Source organism: Vombatus ursinus, unplaced genomic scaffold, assembly GCF_900497805.2.
Source record: "Vombatus ursinus unplaced genomic scaffold, bare-nosed wombat genome assembly UNPS02000749.1, whole genome shotgun sequence".
Lineage (NCBI taxonomy): Eukaryota > Metazoa > Chordata > Mammalia > Diprotodontia > Vombatidae > Vombatus > Vombatus ursinus.
In genome coordinates, this window is record NW_020940527.1 from 26,955,575 (window position 1) to 26,979,553 (window position 23,979).

Sequence of the window (23,979 nt, forward strand, 5' to 3'; positions counted from 1 at the left end):
CAAATGAGCAAGGGTGCATTTTGAGCATACTGTCCATCCTGCTATCTCTTCCTGCTGATTAGCACTCATTTAGTAAGTGCCTAATTTTTTAAGTGCCTAATATGTGCCAAGCACACTGTGCTAAGTGCTGGTCATAAAAAGAAGGCAAGGGAGTTTCTGCCTTCAGGTTGCTCATGATTTAATAGGGGAATTAACAAGCATTCCCATCACTCGCCAGAGTTGAGATTTGTTGCATGGCCAATGCAATGTTGTATTATTTGCCCTCATCTTTGCCAGCTTCTCTGTTCTATTTAATACCATTGTTTTACATCTTTCTTGAAATTCACTTAACCTGTTTGATACTCTGGGGTTTGAAATCAAGATTCCATTTGGGGGTTGCAGCTTGGCCCCTTATAGCTTTGTGATCTTAAAGCAAGTTGATGCCTGTCTGAGCTTCCATTTTGTCATCTGTCAAATGAGGGGAACTCACCCTCACATCTACCATGTCATCAACTCCATTAGATTCTTCCTTAGCAGTGCCCTAAGACCTATCCCTCCTTATCTATCTATACCTACTGGCACTACCCTTGTCTTGGTCCTTGTCATAAGTATAGCTGCAATTTTATTCCAGCTGGTCTTTCTACCTCTTACTTCTTCCTGTTTCCCCACCACCAGATACATTTTCTCTAAATCTGTTTTCATGATGCTCAAAAACATACATTGGCTCCCAGTTCTCTTGGCATATGAAATCTAAGCTCATCTACTTGGCATTCCAAGGAGCCATAATGCATCTCTAGCTAATTTTATTTTTTTAACAGCTAAACAACCTGCTCCTTCTGGTTGGTGTCAAAAGTTCATCACAGTTGAACTCCAGAAATTCTATACCTTTTAACAAACTGCTCCCCATGCTTAGAATGCTCTCCTTACTTGTCTCCAACTCTTAGAGAATCCTTAGCTCCCTTTAAGGTTCAGCTCAAATTTCACCTCAGTCAATCAATCAATAAAGATTGATTAAGGTCTCTATTGTGCTAGTTAGTCAATAAGCCTTTATTAAGCACTTACTATATACCAGGTACTGTGTTAGGTGCTCAGAATACAAAGACAAAGAATGAAACACTCCCTGCCCCTAAGGAGCTTAAACTCGGTTGGGGGAGACAAATGCACATATCAAGACAGATAAAAAGATGTGCAAAACATTTTTACAAATATACAGGAGTAGAGGTGGAGTAAAGTGTAAGGAGACTAGAAGGTAAGGAAGGGCTATGAATGAAGGGCTTTGAAAGCAAACGAAGGATTTTATATTGGATCCTAGAGGTCAGAGAGAGTGGCCGGGATTTATTGATTATTGATTTATTGATTGGTCAGACTTGTGTTTTAGGAAGCTCACTTTGACAACTGAGCGAGGGAAAGATTCCACTGGGGAGAGATTTGAGGCAGGGAGACCCACCAGTGTAAGTGGAGAGGAGAGAGAGTCCCTAAGGTCCCTTCTGGCAGTAACATTCCATCATAATACCTTGCAGATTTGGGGGGTGGGGTGGGAAGGGTTGACTTTAAAGCCCTTTTCCAACACCTTTCCTTAAAGCACCTCTCAGATTCCTTTAGGGGGTAGCACCCCGGCTCCCAGCATTCATCATTCTGAATGCTGAGTGTGAAGAACCCATTGACTTTGACAACTGGTGATCCAGACATGATGAGTTAAGTTAGATGGATACCAGCTGGTTTGCTTCCTCTCCCTGGGTGTGACCTCCTCAGCAGGAGTTTTATGCTGGGGTCTCTGTCTCCCCCTGGAGGAGGCTACTGGGCTACCTTCCCTGGGGACCCTAAACCTGGGACTAGAGTGTATTAGAGAAGAACTGAGTGACCTCGCTTCTCCTCCCACCCTGTTCACTCTGGCTGTTCTACCTGAGTCAATAGACCAGAAGTCAGTGATGATTGCCATCTTCCCTCCACTGGACTGAGACACCTTTTCAGGTGTCCTGGGTGCAAACATCCCAAGCTAGAATTGTGGTGTCTGCCACATGGGAGGTACCACACGAGGATCATGGGACCAACAGAAGACAGGAACCCTGTCCTATTCTTTAAGCATCCTCTGCAGTACCAAGCATGGTCTTATGCCCGTAGAAAAAGACCAGTGAATACTATATTTTGTTGATGGATTGGAAGGAAGCAACCAAGTAAAGAAGCATCCTCTGATGTCAGAAGACCTGGGATTGAATCCCTGCTCTGTCACTACCTGTGTATGCTGAACTCGGTGCCTGAAACATAGTAGTTGCTTAATATGGTATGGTCTTACATACATGTTTATGTATGCATATGTGTACATGTATGTAGATATATATGTAATGCATGTATATTTGTGTTTAATTGCAGCCTTGGGGGGAGGGAGGGAGAAAAAAATAAAAAGTGCACAGCAGAGAACAAAAGAAAACTAGGAAGCACAGAAAAACTGGGTAGTTTTGAAAACAATGTATATTATTTATTATATAGATTTTTTTAAAAAATGGAAATTTTATATTAAAATTTCTATATGCTGCTGTGTACCTGGAAATGTTTTTTCCCACCCCTCTCATTTTGTATTTAAGTTTAAAATGAACAAACATTTTTAAAAAATGTTTAGGGATTGATTGTTGATTGTGACCTTGAGCAATTGCTTGACCTCACTAGGCCTCAGTTTCCCTATCTATAGAATGAGGGGTTTGGCCTACATGACTTCTGGGGTCCTTTCCAGTACTCAGTCTAGAATCCTTTGATCCTAAGAGAATTTTGTGAGACCTAACCTGGTTTTGCTCAGGGCATTAAACTCCAACCTCATTTTGAAGTGAAGCCACCTCTTGGCCCAGCAGGGCAGCCTGCCCAGCTGGCCCTGGGCCATTTTTCTGACATTTGACCCTTTCCCAGTGAATAATGCATGTGTTTCTGGGAGTGGCCTTGGGAAGGTCTTATGAAATATTCATAGCTAATTAATAGTCCTTGTTTAGTTATGGTGACAATGGCTCCTTGGATGGAGAAACTACCTGAGAGGCCTTCGGTGGATTATATATTGATGCCTGGTGTGTGTAAGTATTCCTTTGAGAAGAGGGCTGAGAAGCTCAGCTGGCTCCTGAGATTGGAATGGGGGTCTGGAGAGGGTCCAGGAGAATCAGTAGCAGTGTCTTAGCTGGTCTGATTGGGTGACTCATGGCACATTAGGATGTGGTGAGGTTGGCATGTTGTTCCTGCGGAGGTTAATAGCCTCTGATCCCTTCCCATTACTGAATGACATTCTCCAGGGGACAGACGTGGGAGAGAAATAATAGATGACATTTATATAGCCCTTTACAGTTTACAAAAGACTTTCAAATTTCTCATCCCATTAGATCTTCACAGCAGCCATGTTATTAACCAGGGCTCTTTCACAGATGAGGAAACTGAGGTTAAAACATGTGGAATGACTTACAGAAAGTTACAAAACAATAAAAAAAAATATGCCCCTGAAAATCATCAGCATTTGCTTCTGGTTGATTTTTTTTTTCCCCTTTCCAAGGAAGAATCCTCTTAGAATCAAGGGATCATAAACCAAGAACTGGCACTTGCTCTTATATTTGTATCTCTTGTACCTAGTATAGGGCCTGGCTGTGTCTAATAAATGTTTGTTTGACTAGTTGATTGTAACTTTCCTGCCTCTCTATGGTTTATTCTTCTAAATTTTTCACAATGAAGCATTCTGGGGTTCTAAACAGTGGAAATATAGAATGATTCACTTTGGCTATGTGCAAGGCTATGATGTGGTCCCAAAATCACACTTTAAAGAGAAAACCCCTCTTTGATTTTTTTTGGGAGGCTAGAAGTAGCAGGAATGTCTAGCAAGAGACCTTGTGTTTGAGAGTAATTCTGAAGCTTCTGTCTTAGTGACTTGTCCAGTGGTAGTTACATTAGAATTCAAGCCATCTAGTTGATTCCTATTTTAATTAATTGTTTTTGACAATAAACTCACTAATTTCTGCTTGCAGAAGGAGTACAAGTACTGCCAGCACCCTCTAATTTTGGTACCCTCGGATAAAGCTTCTGTTACCCTACCCTAATTATGGCCTTGCCACAGGATGATGTTAGCATCTGGGATCTCTAAGGTGACAAATCAAGGCCCCCTAAACTGGTATTTATAATATATCTTCCCAGATAAGAAACATGTAAACCTCAACAGGTTTTTGGATTAGTTTTATGGTGTGGCTCTGTAAAGAGTTTGGGTTTGAAGTTAGAAAGCCTAGAGTCAAATCCCAGCTCTTCCAGTACTCCTAGGAGTGATTACCATACTCAAATTATCTCTTGAGGCCTCACTTTCCTCATCTGTAAAATAAAGGGGATTGGACTAGGTGGTTCCTTCCTCTCTCATATTCAAGTTTCCTAAATCTAACTCTTGTACCCTCAGTTCATTCCTTAACAAAATTATGCAAGCTGCCTATCTGTTAGCATGCCCAGATTTTTTTTTTGTCTTTTTGTTTCCCCATCCCTAGCATTGAATACGTGTTTATTGAATTGAATTTGGAATCTTGGACGGAAGGAGCAGTGATAGCCAATATATTAACACAAGGATTTGAAGGTTGAATGTTCATAAAGATTTTCTGTTCAAGTCACTTAAGCAAACATTAATTAAGCAACTATTGTGTGCAAGCAACTATGCAAGGGATACTAAAACAAACTCAAAATGTTCCTACCCTCAAGGAGCTTACATTCTACTGGGAAATATGCCCTGATTGAAAAGAAACTAATGTAGCTCAGTGCTCAGAGACAGCCCAAAGGAGAAGGTAGGGAGTTTCTATTACTGGTTTTTGATGGTCTTTTGACGCTACTTTCCTGGGTTTCCTCCTACATTTCTGACTCCTTCTTCTTAGTCTTCCTTGTTGTACCACTATCCACATCCCACCTGCTACATGGGTGTATTTTCTTCAGCTCTGCCCTGGACCCTTTTTCTCCTCTTCCTATTCTCTCTCTCAGTGGTTTCATCAGCCCCCATTGCAGATGACTTTTCAGACCTATATACTCTTATCTCTTCTGAGCTTTAGTCCCACATCACCAGTTTACTGCTGGACATCTTCACTTGTCTGTCCCACAGGCAGATTAAACTAAGTATGACCAAAACAATTCATTTTATTTTATTTTTTCTAAACTCACCTTACTTGCTAACTTCCTTTGTTCTATTGAGGACACCACCATCTTTCAGTCAACCAGGTTCACAACCTGAAAGTCATCCTTACTTCCCCCATCCCAGTCAATCATTTGCCGAGACTTGTTGATTTTAACTCCACAACATCTCTTGGCTTTGTTTGGCCTTCCCCTGCCTCTCCCCCATCCTTAGTTCAGGCCCTCATTTCCTCTTGCCTACATGACTTCAATGGTCCCTGAATTGGACTCTGTCCAGTCTTTCAGTTTATCATCTATACTAAAGATGTCAAGCTCCCTGACTACTCTGTGGGTAGCCAGAACCAGAATAAAAATAATTGGGAAATGTTTAATAAAATAAATAAAAGTGGAATACAACATAGATGTTCATTTGTGGTCTTCTGAGTTGGTAAGGGCCAGAGTTCCATTTCTATTTGAGTTGAATGCCTCTGCTCTAAACACAGCTGCTGTCAAACTGATATTCCTAAAGCACCGATCCCCTCTTTAAAAACAAAAACAAAAATATCAGTGGTTCCCTATTGACTCTAGAAGAGGGGTTCTTAACCTTTTTTTTGTCATGGTCCTCTTTGGTGGTCTTGTTAAGCCCATGGGATGCCTTTTCAAAATAATGTTTTTGAATGCTTAAAACAATATATGTAGGATTACAAAGAAAACCAGTCATTGAAATTGAAATAAAGTTCTCTATCTGCATGTCTAGAGTGTGCTCTTTAATGGCCTAGGGGTTACAGCTGTACATCAGTCAATAAACATTTATTAAGCACCAAGGCTGTGTTAGGTACTGTGCTAAGCACTAGGGATTAAAAAAAAAAGGCAAAAACCAATCCTTGCCCCCCCTTCCCCCAGGAGTTCACATTCTAATGAGGAAGACAGCATGGGAACATTGTATGTATATATATATATATATATATATATATATATATATATACATACACACACACACAGATACATACATACATACATACATATATATGTGTATATATATATATACAGAGTTAATGGAACATAGTCTTAAATGAAAAGTCATGAGTGATTGGAGGAGGTTAAAGAACTGGAAAAGGTCTCCTTTAGAAGGTGAGATTTGAATTAGGTCTTGAAGGAACGCTGAGAAATAGAGAGGCAAAAGGGAGGAGGTAGATCATCCAGGCAAAAAGGCACGAAGGTGGGAGGTGGAGGATCATGTGTGGGTGAGTAGTCCAGTTTAGGTGCAGCTGGATGGTCAAGTATGTAGATGGGAATGAAGTAAAAGAAGACTGAAAAGGTAGGAAAGGGCCAGATGAGTCTAGGTCTTTCTGACTTCCAGCTTCCCATCCATGATGGGAGAGTGCCTTTAATGACCTGTTATTAGGAGGACTAGACTTTCTTTCCTAGTTTGTTTTGGTGTTTTGTCAGAGGTGGGGGTAAAGCTAATTGGTTTATGATTTTTCCTCCTAGCTGTCTTTTGGGGAGATATTGCCCTAGATGAAGAAGACCTGAAGCTATTTCATGTTGATAAAACCATCAATTCATCTAAACCTTTGATAGAGAGAACTGGACACAGCACAGGTAAGACCCAAAAGCATCTTGCCACAATAGTCTCACTTTTACCAGACCAACTTAGAGGGGAACAGAAGCCTCAGTGTCTAGAGATGAGCCTGGGAATTTGTTGGTTTTAGTTGGTTTTGCTGCCCATCCAACTGCAGAAATGTGATCTCTCAACAATTTAATTTAACAATCATTTATTAAGCATCTGCCACATATGAGACCCCATCTCTATGAAGGTTGCTTTCTAGGATGATGGCTGTTGGCACTGGGCTGGTAGCATTGCCATTCCCAAGGCTCTTGGGTTCAGAGTCCTGAGCTGACTTTATCAATGTCTGAAGGAGATGGTGGTCAAGGAGGTAGTAGTTTGATTAGCTTGGAACATGTAAACTGGCTGAACCTGTACTTGAGCCAAATTCCATTTTGGGGATCAGGTACAGAGCATAATTACATGATAAGGCACAATTATGCAAGAAGGGAATAGCTTATATCCCAGATATTATGGAAGACCATAAGTCAAGGGACAGGGATAGAGTTTGCTCAGAGGCTACAGCATGGGGAGTCCCTCCTCTCCTGGAGAAGACTCACACTTCTATATGTATGAGCAAAGCCTCATTTACCCTGTGCTAGTTGCTATGATTATTTATATATCTTTGTGAGAGGCATTTCAGAGTAAAGTCATCAGGCAATGACATTTCTCAAGTAATACCAATGTATTACTTTTGCTACATTAGTAGAGTGATAACTGTACCATTATCTGAGTCTGTGATTCTGTGAATTAGGTAACACTATTAAATACACAAGTCTGGAAGAGGGGACAGGATTAGGGCAGATCACCAATGAACCTAGAATTCCAAGTCAATAGCAAAACTCTGTTAATTAAGAAGCTTTAATTATCTTAGAGCATACACTGCTATACCCACAGATAACCACATACAGATACAGGCAGTCATACACACATATATGTCCATTCTTTCATTTCCTCATTTATATATTGAGCACAGTACCTATGAGTTCAGAAGAGGTTTGCATGGGCAGATGAGGGGACAAAACCTTGTGACCTCATGAACAAACTTCCTTCAGAGAGGTCAATAATGTTCACTGTGATTGTGGCACAATCTTTGAAAGAATCAATTTTGTTGGATTCTTTTCCATAAAAAGTCCCAAAAGATTTTTCTAAAGGGTTTTTCTGAGCTAAGTCTATGTTTTTTTTCTTATTGATATTTGCTAAGTCTTGGAGAACCAGTTCTTTTTATTGGAAAGTTTGGTTTTCCCTTCCTTTGGTGGTCTTTTTTTTTTATCATCTTAGATATCCATCTGTTTGCATTCTCGGGATGAGCAAGGATCTTTGCTGGGTCCAGTTCTTACCCTGTTATGATATTTAGTGAAAAATTCAGTTTCTTTCTCTTCCTTGGCAACTTAGTTACTTGGTGACTCCCACAGATAACTTTCACACAGACTCACAGACATAAACTGCACATTGTATAGCCCCCATATTTCCACTTTCTTCAATAGAATTAATCCGGATTTTAACTTGCTGCAACTTGCTTGTTCTATTAATATGATAAGCTCTTTCAAACCCACCACGATTCATTGTGGAGCTGTTAATGAGGCATTGATTTTACCATTGCAGTGATTAATGCGTCAGCTCTTAAAACCTATATTTTGCAACAACTGTGCCACATCAGCAGGAACTAGCCCTTGACAGCACAATGGGGAAATGCAATTTCAAAGGCATTGGGTCACAAAGATAAAAACCCTGTCTCTCGAGAAATGAAATCAGGAGGTCAGGAAGCTCAGCAGGTGAGGTATTGGGGAATCAAGGTCAAAATGTGACTAGTAGCAGCAAGACTTACTTAATGCCAATCATTCAATAAACCAATCATTTAGTCATTATTAAGTACCACTAGGCCTCTTAGTGACTGAAGCAGCCCTGGAAGATTATAAATTTCAGGGCAGGAGCTTATCTGCCTTGATAGAAGGAATTTCCTTACCTAATATTCACTATACAAATAAAATCACAGGTTTGGTTTAAAAAAAAAAAATGCCCAGCACTGTACTAGGTATTGGCAATGCAAAAAAAAAAAAAGTGAAACAGTCTCTTTTCTGAAGAAGCTTCTGTTCTAAACCAGAGAGCTTCTTAGGTTGGTTGGACTCTTTATATGTTTTCTGCCTAGGGTCAGATTTGGTTGCAGGGTATTGAGAGGTGAGTGCTCCTCAAGGAGTCAGTAAGTAGAATCAGAAGAGCCAAGTTCTTCTTTCACAAATACTCCAGCAAGGATGAAAAAAAAAAGATAGGGTCTCTATACTGAGAAATGATAAAAGCAAATCTAAGGAAAACTATAGGAAGTGCATTTTGTCAATCCAGGTTCATGCAAAGACACGGTCAGAAGCCTGCAAGGCACTAGAGAAAAGGGTCTTCACAGAATAGCCTGCCCTGGGTGTCATGGAAGCCATTTAGGGGTGAGCCAGTGGTAAGCTCAGGAGGCCTTGAGCCTGAAACTGTGTACTGGAGGCAAGAAAATGGGGACCAGAACAAGGGTCTAGTCAAGGGCACCTGATACCTATACCTGTGTTGTTCTAACTCCAAACCAGGGCTTAAGACCTGGAGGGCAATGATCAGGGGGTACCCTGGATCACTCTGGCCCAATATGAACTACTCTGGATAGACAGGTTGCCCCCATTGCAACATGCTGGCCACCCACCACTGAGGTCCTTAGAGAATACAGTGTTCAATCCCCAGACCCTAGATAGTATAGATTTCTTTCAGAAGTGGACTCCTGTTAGAGTTGTTGACCTCTGAGTTCCCTTACAGTTTAAATGTTTAGTGATTCTTGTCCTTACGGTCAGTTATCCTTGCCGTATTCTACCCTTTGAAACCTTGGGCACCTAAAGCCTTGTGTGCCAGCTGCTTTACTTAAATGGAAAGTTTTAATCAGTTTTTAAGTTTCTCACCCCAACGTTCTTTTCAGTGTTTCTCTGTTTGTATATTTGAACACATATTTTGGTTTTGATCCATTCTTTTTCCTGGCTCTGCTGTTTCTGTGGCTAAACCTCCAGGGCTCTGGTTCCCTATCAATAAATAGAAATCTCTGCAATGAGACACATCCTGCTTTCTATAAATACTATGGTCCTTCAAGATCTCAACCTTGCAAGCTACCTGATAAACTCCATTGTAATCTGAGTATATTTTAGGAAACTGGATAAGGACGATCTCTTAAGTCCTGACCCTCAACTCTCAGCCCCAGGAAGTTTCCTCTGAAAATTATAAGGTTCGCTTTTACAATGCAGTTCAGAACCAGTAGGAAGGAGGAGAGAGCTGAGAGCAGATGCCAAGGCTTGGAGCCAGATGGCAGAATAGATCTGAGAATAAGCTTCCGTGGATTGAACACAGATGGTAGGAGAGGTGATTTATGCCAGAAGAACTTAAGAGCTGCCACTTGAGGGCATTTAGAATTCAGATTAAGTGATACAGAGGTGCTAATAAAAGATTTAACACTACATTGTAGTTGAGTATAAAATGAAATAGAAGAGTGGACAGAAGCAGTGGAAACGTTTGGGGCAGCCTGCAGGAAGAGGATACCAAGTTTTGGATAGAATATTGACCATTTGGACCTTGGGTCTTGAACTATCATTTTAGGAGGAAAATTGATTGGTAAATCTGGAGCAGGTCCAGGAGGGACTATCCAGGGTGGTGAGGGAACTCTAAGCCATGTCATGCAAGAATTGGTTGAAGGAACTGAGATTGTTTAGCCTACAGAGAAGAAGGCTTTAGCAAGGGTGGGGGGATGGGGGTAGGAAGAGATAGAATTACTGTCAGTCAGTCAGTCAGCAAACATTTCTTGAGTGATTACTATGTGCCAGGCAGTGTGCTGGGAAATAAAGAAAGGCAAAACACATGGGGGAGATATCATGCAAACAATTATGTACATACAAAATATATGATGTAAATGAGAAGTAAATCTCAGAGAACAGACACTGAGGGCCTAGAAAAAGCTTCTTGCAGATGATGAGATTTGAGCTGAGTGTTGGAGGAAGTTAGGAGTTGAGAAAGGAGAACATTTTTGGCATGGGGGACGGGCCAGTGACAAAAGTGTGGAATGAAAAGATGGAGTGTTATATGAGAGGAAAATCAGGAAGGTCGGGGGATTGTAGAATGCTTAAAAAGAGGTAAAGTCTAAGACAACTCAAAAGGTGGGAGGAAGGGACCAGGTTATGAAGGTCTTTAAAAACGAAAGGATTTCATATATGATCCTGGAGACATAGGGAACCATTGAAGTTCATTGAGTAGTTGGAAGAACCCTCAAAGGCATTCTAATCTAACCTAGAATCCCTTCTAACACATCGTAATGTGCATATTAATATTCCTTCAAGTACCAACTTTCTTCTTCCTCAATCTACTCAATTTTTGTGACCTACTTTTCCATTCCATTTTAGCTAAACACAGAGATGGTCGTATCATTGACACTGCCAATGCCTAAATGTGTTCCATTTCTATGTTTATGGACTCTGAAATCCTTCATGTGATCATAGTCATTGATCATTCCATCTTTCCTTCTTCTTTAAGACTTTGTATCCCATTTTCCAAACTCACCATGATGACTACATTCAGATATTTAAAAGAACATGAGGCAGGGTGCGCAAATGCTTATGTACTTCAGAATTGGAAAGCCTGTGATTAGAAGCTCAGCCTTTTTTTCTCTAAAGAAGAGGGGCAGAGCAGCAGATTGGGCTCTCTTATCCCTTAGGGAGGGGAGGTGCCAAGCTTTCTTCAGTCACGGGCTTTCCTATGATCAAAAATGTGAGATTTGGTGCATTTGGTCCCAAAGGGCACAAGCAGGCCCAATAGTAGAAGTTAAAGGAAAACATATTTCTGTTCAATAGAAAGAACTTGCTCAGGGTTAGAGCTGCCCCCAGATAAATGTGAGCTGCTCTTGGTAGGGCAGTGAACATTCCATCACTCGAACTTGAGATCCTAACACAAGGATGACATTGGACTCCACAGGCTTGGTAGAATAGGACCTGGGGCTAGAACGTGGCTCCAGAAGGGTAGACCATATTGAAAAGGATCAGGATGGGTAAAAAAGGAGGGATGAGGATGGGATGGAGTAGCGTTTTACATTAAGAAGATAAAAGAGGAAATCTATCAATTAATCAACACACATTTATTAAATGCCTACTATGCTAGATACTAGGGATAAAAGTAGCAAGAATGAAACAATCTCCACTCACAAGGAGCTAACATTTGAATGGGGAAACAGCAGAAACATGTGTAAGCAGAGAGGATGGCACTGGGAGAGTGAGGAATCTGTTAGGATTCTGAGCTTATGAGCTTAGATGGGTGGGATTATGATGAGACCTTTAACAAAAAGAGAGAATTGGAGGAGGTAAAAAATTCATAGTAATGCAATGGGAATGTCTTGGGAGGCTTCCCTTTCAGAGTAGGCATTTGAACCCCAAATCTATGGGGCATCTCATTGCCTCTGTTGTACATTAGATGAACCTAAGTTAATTTGCCAGTGGAGTTTATCTTTTTACTCTTCTCCTACTTTCTTATACCTTGGGGCTGCTCTGAGGTTGTAGATTTGTAGGTCCATAGCATAGTAGATCCAGGATGCCTACTCCTTACTGGGACTACCTGAGGGGATCAAAATGACTTTGAATGAACAATAAAAGCTTTTATTAAACCATATATTATGTGCCAGGCACAATGAGAGACACTAGGGATTCAACCACAAGAGAGGTAACACCTATGGAGGAACAGTGGTCAGGGAAAGGAGTTTTTGTCTGGAGAGATACAAGCAAGGTGAAAGGAGACATTGTGCAGTCAATCATCATACTCTTTCCTGAAGCAATGGTAGAACTGATTTGATTTCTGCTCCCAGATCAAGAGATAGAAAGTTGGAGGAGGTTGGGAGTCGGGAGAGGTAGTAGAGGGGGTGTGATACGTGGTCTGGTTGGAATGTGAAGCATGATATGGAGTTGGTCGAATATGGCTGTATAGGTGAGTTTGTATTCATGCATTCCCCATGAGAATGGCTCCAATTCTTGTATGGGGTTCCAAAGCTAAGTAGATAAACTCTCCTAGGGAAGGGGCATTTATTTATAGATGATTTTCCAAGGATGGCAGATCATCCTTGCTCCTTATCCTTTGAGCTTTACTTGGGTATAGCCCCAAAATAGGTTCAAATCCTGGCTTTTTGACCTCTTGAGATTCAATGATTGGTCATTTTTACCATTGACAGAAACAAACATAACAAACATTGCAAAGCTGTTCTTGTGTCCTCTTGGGGATAACTAAAATGACATGGCACTCTGTATGCATTGCCTCTCTCAGTAGAAAATGGATTAGAAGTCAACACTGAGGTTTCACTGTCTGCCTTAACTTCCACTTACCTCTTTTTCTCCTCCTTTGGGATGGGGGTAGAGAGAATGTGTCCAAAGGGATTATATCCAGTTGGGGTAAGTAGCTTCTATTGTTTCTCAGGAATGTAAGCAGCTGCCAGAAATGAACGTAAGTTACAGGCACAAAGAATCCCTATAGAAGAGAGAGAGAGAGAAAGGGAGGGAGGAAGGAAGAGAAGGAGAATGACAGATACAGAGAGGAATAGTGTTGGGAGTATATTGGAGAACTTGGGTAAAATTTGGGTAAATTTTACAACGAATGAATGATTTTGCCCTAATAATCATACATTTGCATAAGTTAGAACTCTTCTGGATCCCAAGCCAAGTATGAAGGTGAATCTTGGGAACAAAGGCAAAAAGAAAGTCTTAGATGTTCATATCCGTAACATCCATTCATTTAGGTGTCAATTATTGACCATCTACTCTGTGTGAAGCCTTGTATTAGACATTGTGTGTGTGTGGTGGTGGGGAGAGTATAATGAATTAGTTCAAATTTAATGAACATTTATTAAGTATCCATTACATGTAAGGTACTATTTTTAGTTTTGTGCCTAAAACCAAGTAGAACTCACATAACAAAAGCATATTGCTGTGGCTAAATGGATACTCATTACCACTGTGGGGAGAAAATGATGTCTTGCCTAATAGCACTAATGCACCCAATCAAGGAAAAGCACAGTCAGTCACTACTATTGCCTCACTTAGCTTCTAACTTTTTTTTTAAATGAGGGAGAATATTTCTATTCATTTTGCTGAGTGTTCATCCTTGCATGGTACAGGATAAGAATGTTTCTTTAAATGGTGCATGATGCTCGGGTGATAAACCGATTCAGTTCAGGATACTGATTGAGACACTTCCTCACGTACTGTGTTAGTATCATCATTTTCTGAGCAATGCCCTGACCTCTAGACATGATGCACTACTAGCCTGGTTAGTAAAGGCCGTCACAGTGCCTTACTGAAATTTGTGTTCATCACATAACTTCTGGCATGGAAGAGGCACTTTGGCTAGACTTGGGGACTTTAAATTGAAAGATTATGACAACCACAATCAAAGGTTACTTTTGAAAATTGGCACATCACTTTTAACACAGTCAGAGCTGACAAAAAAAATAAAAAAATAAAAATATAAATATATACTAGCATTCCTACATCAGATTCAAGAAGGCTTTAATATATATTGTGATATATTAATTGTGGGGGCTTTGAGAGGGTGGAATCCTGGCAGTGAGCCCATACTGTCATGGTTGAAATTGGAGATGAGATAATGTTAACTGATACCCAAACTAGTGGCCCCAAATGGAACAATGACATTTATGTGGAATGCATTACTGGAAGCAGTTTGATTAATGAAATGTGTAGCAATGGTGAAAAGGAGTCAGGGCACAATTATATCTTATTTAGAACTGAGTGACAATTGTTACTTTATGATGATATCTTTTGATTATATATCTAGATGATATTTTTATGGAATTCTTTCCATTTATATATTTTTACAGAACCATGATAAACAATGCTATTTCTTTTTCTTTTTCTTTTTTTTTTTTTTAGTGAGGCAATCGGGGTTAAGTGACTTGCCCAAGGTCACACAGCTAGTATGTTTCAAGTGTTTGGTCTGAGGACGGATTTGAACTCAGGTCCTCCTGACTTCAGGGCTGGTGCTCTATCCACTGCGCCACCTAGCGCCCAACAATGCTATTTCTTATTGATTGATGGTTTTCTTTGAAAGATAATGACTTACTATTCCTAAGGTCATAGTGTTTTGTCCAAAAACCTGCTTATGGAGGGTTTCCAGATTATTGCTTATTTGTGACTTAAGTATCATATGTTCACACATAGTATTGTTTTCACCATTCACTCACTGGAATGCCAAGATAAATAATGAATAGACCCGGCCTTCCAGGCATTTATAATCTAGTAGGGGGAGATAAGACATATGTACAAATAACTTCTAATAAAATGTAGAATGCAGAGGCATATGATACAAAGTGAAAATGAAAATTCACAGGGCTCAGAAATCAGTTCCTAAGGCAGAATATAGAGAAGAGATAGAAACTCCATGCAATGGGAATATCTCAGGAGGTTTCTCTTTCAGAGCAGGCATTTGAACCCCAAATCTATGGGGCATCTCACTGCCTCTGTTGCACTTTAGATGAACCAGAGTTAATTTGCCAGTGTATTTTGTCTTGTTTTTCTTCTACTTTCTTATATCCTGGGGCTGCCCTGAGGTTCTAGGTTCTTTTTAAGGTTGCTTTGCCTTGTTTGTGTGTTTTCTGATCTAGGAACAATGACATCACAGGTCCATGGAGTAGCTAGTTTGATCTTGGCAGCTACTGTGGTTAGAAGCAGGAAGGTCTGGGTTCAAATCCCAACTTTGACACTTCCTAGTTTTAAAGTTTTGAGCAAGTCACTTAACTCCTATAAACCTCAGTTTCCTCATCTGTAAAATGAGTATAGGGATATTTGCAATACCTACTTCCCAGGGAGGGTTGTTGTGAGAATCAAATGAGACAATTTGTAAACTTGTAACTGTTCAAAACCTTAAGCTGCTACATTTTCTTCTTATAATATGCAAGGCATTATGGTACAGTAGAAAGAGCGCTAGCTCTGGGGTCAGAGGACCTGGATTCAAATCCTGACACTGATACCTTACTATGTGTGTGATCTTGGTCAAGTCACAAGTCTGCTGGGCATCAGTTTCCTCATTTGTAAAACAAGTAGGTTGTACTAGATGCCTCTGAGGTTCTTTCTACCTTAGATCTATGCTCCTATGTCAAATATCTAGCAAGTTTATATGTCTTCTCCATATTCTGCCTCTCTCTGTGACCCTTGTAGCTTGGGGATTTCACTTCAGCAACTGAGTGACAGGCACTAATTCATTTAACGAACATTTATTATGTGTCTGCTATGTGTAAGACATTGTTGTAGGAGACAGAGATAAAAAACTAAAATGAAGGGTAGTAGGGAAAAACCTCTTACTGGATTTGGCATGGGGATCTATTTTCAAATCTTGGCTCTCTCTTTCTCTGTATGACCGTGGTCTGGGTCTCAGTTTCTCATCTTTAAAATATGGAAATTGAACTAGATGACCTCAAAGTACCTCTCCAGTTCTATGATACTAAAATCCTACTATTCATTTTAATGATGGCATCAGAGAGAGCTGATCTTGAAGCCAGGAAGATCTGGGTTCAAGCCCTGCCTCTGACATATATTGGTTGGGCAGGTCTTTAACCTTTCTCTAAAACTATGAGTTGCACAGAAGATGCCAACCTGCATTGGTAGAGGGATTTTCTTCACCTGGGAGTTCCCTAGACTAGTGAAATCACAGATCCAGTTCCTATCCCCCCATTCTCCAGTCCTTGTAACATTTATTAAGCATCTCTCATGTTCAAGGCATTTTCCTAAGCCCTGGGGATACAAGAACAAAATTGAAAGGATCCCTGCCTTCAAGGAACTAGTGGGGAGATGACATGTACATCACATATATAGACACATGTGTATCTGAATATATATGTATACACACAAACTAAATGAAAATTTTGGGAGGGAATGCATTAACAGCTAGGTGAACTGGGAAAGACTTCATGTAATATAGTAATTAGAACTGTAATTTACAGTTCTGAACTTGGGGTCTGAAAACTGGTTATTTTTTAAAAGTATTTTGATAACTTTATTTCAAAATAGTTGACTTAATTTGTAATCCTATGTATTTAATTTCATTTTATGCATTTAAAAGCATTATTCTGAGAAGGGGGTTCATAGACTTCACCAAATTGCCCAATGGGCAGATACAAAAATAGGTACAAACTCATAATGTAATGAGTCTTAAAGGAAATAAGCAATTTGGAGAAGTAGAGGCAAGGAGGTACTGCATTCTAGGCCTGGGCTGGGGAAGCCATTGCAAAGTCATTCCATGAGGAGTTGGAGGTGCCCAAAGAATTTTACTGGGTTGGAGCTAAGGAGTGCAACACATAGAAAGAGAAGTTAATACTTCTGGGTGACCTCGGAAGGCTTCACAGGGGAGGTGGACTCTGGCTGAGCTTTGAAGTAAGGCCAGGATCTGGAGAGGCAGAGGTGAGGAAGGAAAGGTGTATTCCTCAGCCATGTGTGGTACAGGTGAATGCTTTGTTGAGAGAGGAGCAGAGTTCCTTTGGGCGCCAGCTTCAGAGCACATCTGCGACGTAGTTCAGAATGGGATGCCATGGCCTGGACTGTTCCCAGTACAATCAGGTGGACCCTTGGGGTTTGGGATGCCATATCCATCCAGGGAGGACCATGAGTGAAAACTATAGCCCTGGGTAGCATAGTCTAACGCAGGTTCCTCACTCCTGGATGGCTCTGAACACCTTATTTAGATGAGTTAAGATGCTAAGGAGATTTTTTTCCTTCTCCAGAAGTAGTACTCCTCCCATGTCTTGAGGGTTCCTAGATTTAGACTTGAATAGCACCGCTGAGTCCTCCAAGTCTAATCTCCCATCTTATAGGATGGGGAAACTGAGGCCCATAAAGGTGGAATAGCTTGCCCCAGATTCTCCAGGTATTACAGTATTAGAACTGGGGTTCAAATCTATGCTCTGTATCTCCAAAGGCAGTGCTCATTCCACTGCGTGAGCAAGCATAAGGCATTATGGATGGGCTGGGGGGTAGGGGGATGGAGGGGCAGAGGGGGATACAGGGGGGAGAGCATTCTCTAGGGAGAAAAAGTCCTTCTTGTGCTTGATTTTTGGGGAGAAGAATGCAACTTCTGTGCAGGAATGGTCAAAGCTATTTAATGAATGGGACCCTTGAATCGAACATTTCAAATTATCTTAAGGCTCCTGATCAGATTAGTTGTGTGGCGAGGAAGTACTTAGTGGACACACATAGGCCCAGGTAGCACACAAACACACGTATGCACCAAGGAGACTTTCTTAGGAGCAACCAAAAAATTACGGACCTTGCCCAATTCCATCGCCCCCATGCTCTTCCTCCCTAGCACCACATGCTCTGTGGAGGAGGAAGCTGAGCCGTTGATGCGTTGGAGGTTTTCTTCCCACCAGGAATTGTGGCAGCCAGGATTATACTTTCCCAGCTTTGGGGAATGTTTGGAGTTTAGAAGAGGAAACCCAACTCAGCTGCTATCTCCATCCGGGTAATGGATCTAGTTTCTTCATTCCCATAATCAGGACTCTGAAAGGGGAAATGGTTTTATCAGCCTTTATCAGTTTTATCAGCCCTGCCTGGGGTTGATGCTTCCTGCTGGGTCTGGTCTGCACCATGAGTTCATGTCCATCAGTTTTTGAGAAACTTCTCTCCAAAGTCACAGATGCCCAGACCCCTGTCATTTGTGAGAGTCTGTCTATAAGCCCAATATTTCACTGAAGCTCAAAATATAGTAGAAAGATAGGTCATAGATAGATAGATAGACAGAGCATTTATTATGCACTTAGTCTGTGCCAGGCTTTGTGCTAAGCATTAGGGATACAAATATAAGCAAGTAAGTCAGTCCCCGCCCTCAAAGAGCTTACAGTCTAATGGAGGGAGGAGAAAAGCGGGGGAAAGACAACAATTATTAAGTGCCTACTATATGCCAGGCATTGTGCTAAGCCCTTTACAAATATTATGTCATTTGATTTTCACAACAATCCTGAGAAGTAGGTGCTATTGTGATTCCCATTTTACAGCTGAGGAAACTGAGGCAGAATAGAGGTTAAATGACTCAGCATTGTACAGCTAATAAGTGCCTGAGGACAGATTTGAATTCAGATCTTCCTAACTCTGGGCTCAGTGCTTTATCCACTACGCCATATAAAGGGGTACTAGAAAGGGTGGGGTAATAAGGGAGGGGAGGAGATGGGAGGGGAAGGATGCCTGCCTGTGGGGTCAAGGTTCCTGGTGAGGAGGTAGAGAAATCTGAAGAGTGAGGACTAGAGTTGAAAGGGAAGTGAACATGTCCTGGGCTCTTATGATGTACTGTTCAGGGTCAGGGACTCAGCAGTCAGAAGAGAGAGTTGGAAAGACTGGACTAAGGTTGAAGAATTGCGAGATTTAGTGCCAGCCCTGCTGATTACCACAGTGGGGCTTTGGAGTCCTTGCTATCCATCTGCACCCTGTTGGCTTTCTACCCAAAGGACCTGTACTGTGGCTTCCGCTCATCTATAGACTTGTTCCAGGGATATGAATGAGGCTTTCTGAGTTTATTTCCCTCTTTCAGCCTTCGCCACCCCACAATTAGGGATTCTTTCTATGCTTTCAGGCTTCTATGAGTGTCCGGGACCCAGGCTGTAGAAGTCTGCCAGGTCTGTTGAGTTGTTGTCCCTTTTGCCAACATGTGGGTTTTTTTTGTTTTTGTTTTTGAAAGCTTTATTTCCTCCCTGGCCATCTTTTTCTGTCTGCCTGTACCATCCTGCTTACATCTGGGCCTCTTGTAATTGACCCACAACTCTGCCAACTCCTCTGAAGGGTCATTTCAGCTGAGACTTTGATAATGTGCTAGCTAATCAGCCACTCTGGCTCACATATCAGTTTATGAATGAGAACTCCCCATGTTGGTACCCATCCTAAGAGCCTTGAAGTCCAGCTGGGTCAAACCACTGAGCCCCAGACATGACAGAAAAAGGGTCTGATGGTGGGCTGATCTCTATGCCTCATTTCATTTGGGTTAATATATTTTGGTTGAATGAATGATTCCTGACCTAGGTTTTACCACTTCTGTTGACTCTAGTCTCAGAGCACAAGCAACGTCCTCAGCTTACTGCTGCTGTTTATAAGCAGTATGTTTTCCCATATTCTCTCTCACAGGACTCCTTCATTCATTCCTTGATTCAACAAGGAGTTAGTAAGTGCCTACTAGGTGCCAGATACTTTGATGGGTAAAACAGAAGCAGAGAAAAAACGAAAGAGTCTCTACCTTGAAGTAATTTGCATTCTATTGGGGGAGGGGAGAGAGGAGGGAGAGGACAACAGGTGTACCCACCATGTAAAATCAAAATGAATTCAAAAAGTAAATACCAAATAACCTTGGCTTAGGGAATGGCACTAGCATCTGGGAAGAGGGGGAGCAAGAAAGGTCCCATGGAAGAGGTAACACTAGGAATGCTAAGAGGCATCTGAGGTGAGGAGGGAGAACATTCCAGGCATAGGGATCACTCACTGCAAAGGCGAGGAGGTGGGAGATTTAATGCCATTTACAAGGAACAGCAAGAAGCTGGACCATAAGAGGCACAGACCCAGGGGAAGGAATGTCAGTTCTAGAGCGTGGCAAGAATGTAGGGTGTTGGAAGGGGAGTCATGGGCAGTATTTTTAGCAAGATAGTCTGGAACCAGACTGTGGAGGACATTCAGTGCCAAACAGGAGTTTGTATTTGATCCTAGAGTCAAAAGGGGACAGAAGATTTGTGGGGGCAAGAAAAAGTAGAGCAGTTTTATTCCACTGATATGAGAGGCTGAGCCTCTTACCTTACTGACTATACTTTTATGCTCACTGACTGGGTAGCACAATTAGCACCTTATTATCTGCTGTCCTATTTTGTATTTGCTTCTTCAGTATTATAGTGGAAAGAGCATTAGATTCGGTATCAGAAGGCCTGGGTTCAAGTCTTGGCAGTGTTGCTTACTAGCTGTGTGACCTTGAGCCCATCAGTCACCCTCTCTGAGCCTTAGCCCCTTCATCAGCAGAATGATGAGGACAATAATAACTGTCCTACTCAGCTCAGGGATGTTGGGAAGAAAGTGCTTTATTGACAATAAAGCGCTCCGTGAAAGTGAGCTGCTTTGTGGATTTCATATGTCCCCCCAACTAGATGGTAAACTTCTTGCATTTTTGGTGCCCACACCTGGGATCTGGGATCAGAGGGACTGGGTTTAATCAGAGCTTTGCCACATGCTCCGTGTGACCCTGGGTCTCTGGATGCCAGGGGCATCTGGGAGGTAGCTGGAAGCAAAGCTCTTCGGAGCTGACTCACCTTGCTGTTGGTGCCAGAAGAGTAGGTCCTTGTTGGTGGGGCTGCCAATAATCTGTTTGTGCTTGGGACTTTTATAGATTTCCTAACGTCATCTGCAGCTGTTTGGTCTTTTTCCAAGCAGAGGGGGATTGTTTCCTGGGAATCACTGTTTATATCTCCAGGGATGCTTTCAAAGTTTTCTCATTATCTCTGTCAGAGACTGGGTGTCCCCCAGGCCCCTTATGGTCCCGCTACCCCTTCCCCATGAGATCTCTCTGGATGTCACAGTCTGGAATTCACTCTTGATGTCCCTAACACCTAAGTTCACCTTTCTGCCTTGATCTCTCTCTTGTCACCCAGTTCCCGTGCTGTCCCTGGGCCATGTTTCATCTATGTTGCTGTTTTCAAGTTACTTACCTCATTTACCTCCCTCAACTCCCCCAGCCTTCTAATAGGCACAGCTTTCTCAACAAGTCTCTCATGTACTGAATCTCAGGTTCATCTTCAACTCCTCCTTTTCCCTCTCAGTGATTACCGATTGCTCTGGAAATCTAAGAAGGGGGCTTAGGCTGAGTAATGTCGAAGCAGCTGCAGGGCCGACAGGAAGAGATGCTGGGGAGTTGAATCTTGTCTCACTTGCACTCAAATGGGGCCATGAATAAGTCTGTCCTGCTTCCAGTATGATCTTGCTGCATGAAAACAAGGGTAGACTTAAGATTCTGAAGTTTATATTTCTGCTCTGTGACCATGGTCAAGTGACTCAAATTCTCTGAACTTCAGCTTACTCATCTGTAAGAGGAGAGGATTCAATTTAATTCATTTAACAAACATTTATCAAGCACCTAGTATGTGGAAGACACACTAGATGCTGGGGATACAAATACCTGCAAGGAACTTACATTTTTCTTGGGCTAAATGTTCGGTAATGTCACTTTCAACTCAGATCTATGATCCTGTGATTCTGGATTTGGCACTTACTGTTTATGTCACCTTATGGGCAAATTATTTAAACTTTTTGAGCCTAAACTTACTCATCTGTAAAATGGTGGTCATGAGCAAAGTATTTGGTAAACCCTGAAGTGTTATGTAAATTTGCTTTACCACTATAATTACTTCAATTATTACAATTACTTATAATAACAATAATAAGATAATCACTCTTATCACCCTCTTTCCCCTTTTTTGCTACCTTGCCACTGTCATTGCAGAAACAGAGGGGGACTGCAGAGGACCAAGGGCCATTTTGTACTTTCTTTGTATCTTGGGTTCACATGGCCAGAGAATTCATCACCAAGTGGATAGCCTATGAGCAATGCAATCTGTATTGGGAGAGAATACTTGCGTTGATGGAACCACAGATCCATTTGAGTATAGTACTGACTATTAATGATAATAATAAAGGGTACACTTTGACCAGAAGACTTTTTGAAGTCTAGATCTCAATATAGCTGTACCACAATGAACGAGTCACTTACCACTGTTTGCCTCAGTTTCCTCATCTGTAAAATGAGCAGGAGAAGGAAATGGCAAACCACTCCAGTATCTACCCCAAATGGGATCATGGAGAATTGGGCACAACTGAAATGACTGAACAACAAATCTTTTAGTTTCCTTATCTGTTAACTATTTAAAAAAAAACTTACATAACTCGCTGTGTTCCTGCTGCCGCTTAACTTTTGTGTATTGTTTAAACAGTTCATAGATGATTGAATGCCAGAGCTGGAAGCATAGAATGTTAGACATTGCAGGATCATAGAGAGAGGCCTTTTATAGATGAGAAAAATGAGAACCAAGGAGGTTAAGTCCCATAGCTCATAAACATCCAAAGAAGGATTTGAACCTAGGGCCTCTGACTTTGGATCCATTTCTTTTCCTGCTGTACCATGCTGCTTTCTGTCATCTAATCCAACCTATTTATTTTACAAGTGAGGAAACTGAGGCCCAGAGAAGTTAATTGATTTGATAGTTAGAACCAGAATTTAGGTTCAGTGCTCTTGACGCTTCTCCACTGTGTTCCATTCTAGAGAAACTCAGATATGGGCGGGGATTGATGGCTCGTCCGTTTTATTCATTTACAGTGGTAAAGGCATCGTGTCTATTATTGCCTGTTTGAATAGCAGAATTGATTACATAGTGATTGGGTAGTCTTTGAAGGGCCTTTGAGAAAAGCATTTTAAGAAATCAGAACACAGTATTCTTAGCTAAAACTTGGATGATTCATTTGCCCCTCCCTGTATTCCTTTGAACTTTGGTCATTTTCCCTAATCCTCCCATTTCAGCTTTCTTTTGTGTGAGGCCTTCCCTCATCAGAATGTAAGTTCCTTGAAGCAGGGGCTTTCTTTTGCCTTCTTTGTATCCTGACCTAAAGTAATCACTTAGTAAATGTTTATTGACAGTGCCTGACCTAAAGTAGTCACTTAGTAAATGTTTATTGACAGTTGACTCAGAAATTGGGATATAGAAATTTTAGTCACTTATTTTTGCTTTTTACACTTATTTGACATTTTAGTTAATTATTTGCATAATTCTGAATTGTTTTCCAATGTGGTCATAGTGAGTCATAGCTCTACCAATAATATACTAGTGTACTTATCTTCCAACACCTCCTCCAACATTGACTATTCTAATTTTTTGTCATTTTTGCCAATATTTGGGTGTAGGGTTAAACCTCAGTGTTGTTTCAGTATGCATTTTTCTTGATATTAGTGTTTTGGAGCAGTCTTTCACATTTCCTCTTCCTTTTCAATTCTGGGCCCAGCTCATTGTCCAACTATACTATCTGTCCCAGTTATAGAAAACTGTTGGGCAAGCTCTATAGGGAGTCAATCTAAATCCATGTTGGAATCTTGGCAAAAGATATTATGGGACTTTTGTAACTAATTTTATTGATGAACTGAGACCCAGAGAGATTAAGGGATTTACCCAAAGATACAGGAGATAAGTGATGGAGTCAAATTCAAATCTAGGTCTTCTGATTCCAAATCCAGTGCTCTTTCCA

The 23,979-nt window shown here is 41.2% G+C and overlaps 1 protein-coding gene across 1 annotated transcript in view; it reads left to right on the forward strand.

Moving 5' to 3' along the window:
• TLL2 (tolloid like 2) overlaps positions 1–23,979 on the forward strand; it is a 161,407-nt gene that overhangs the window by 29,123 nt on the left and 108,305 nt on the right. Inside the window, exon 2 of the mRNA XM_027860758.1 lies at positions 6,568–6,678. Coding sequence (XP_027716559.1) covers positions 6,568–6,678 — 111 coding nt within the window. The remainder of the gene's footprint in view (positions 1–6,567; positions 6,679–23,979) is intronic.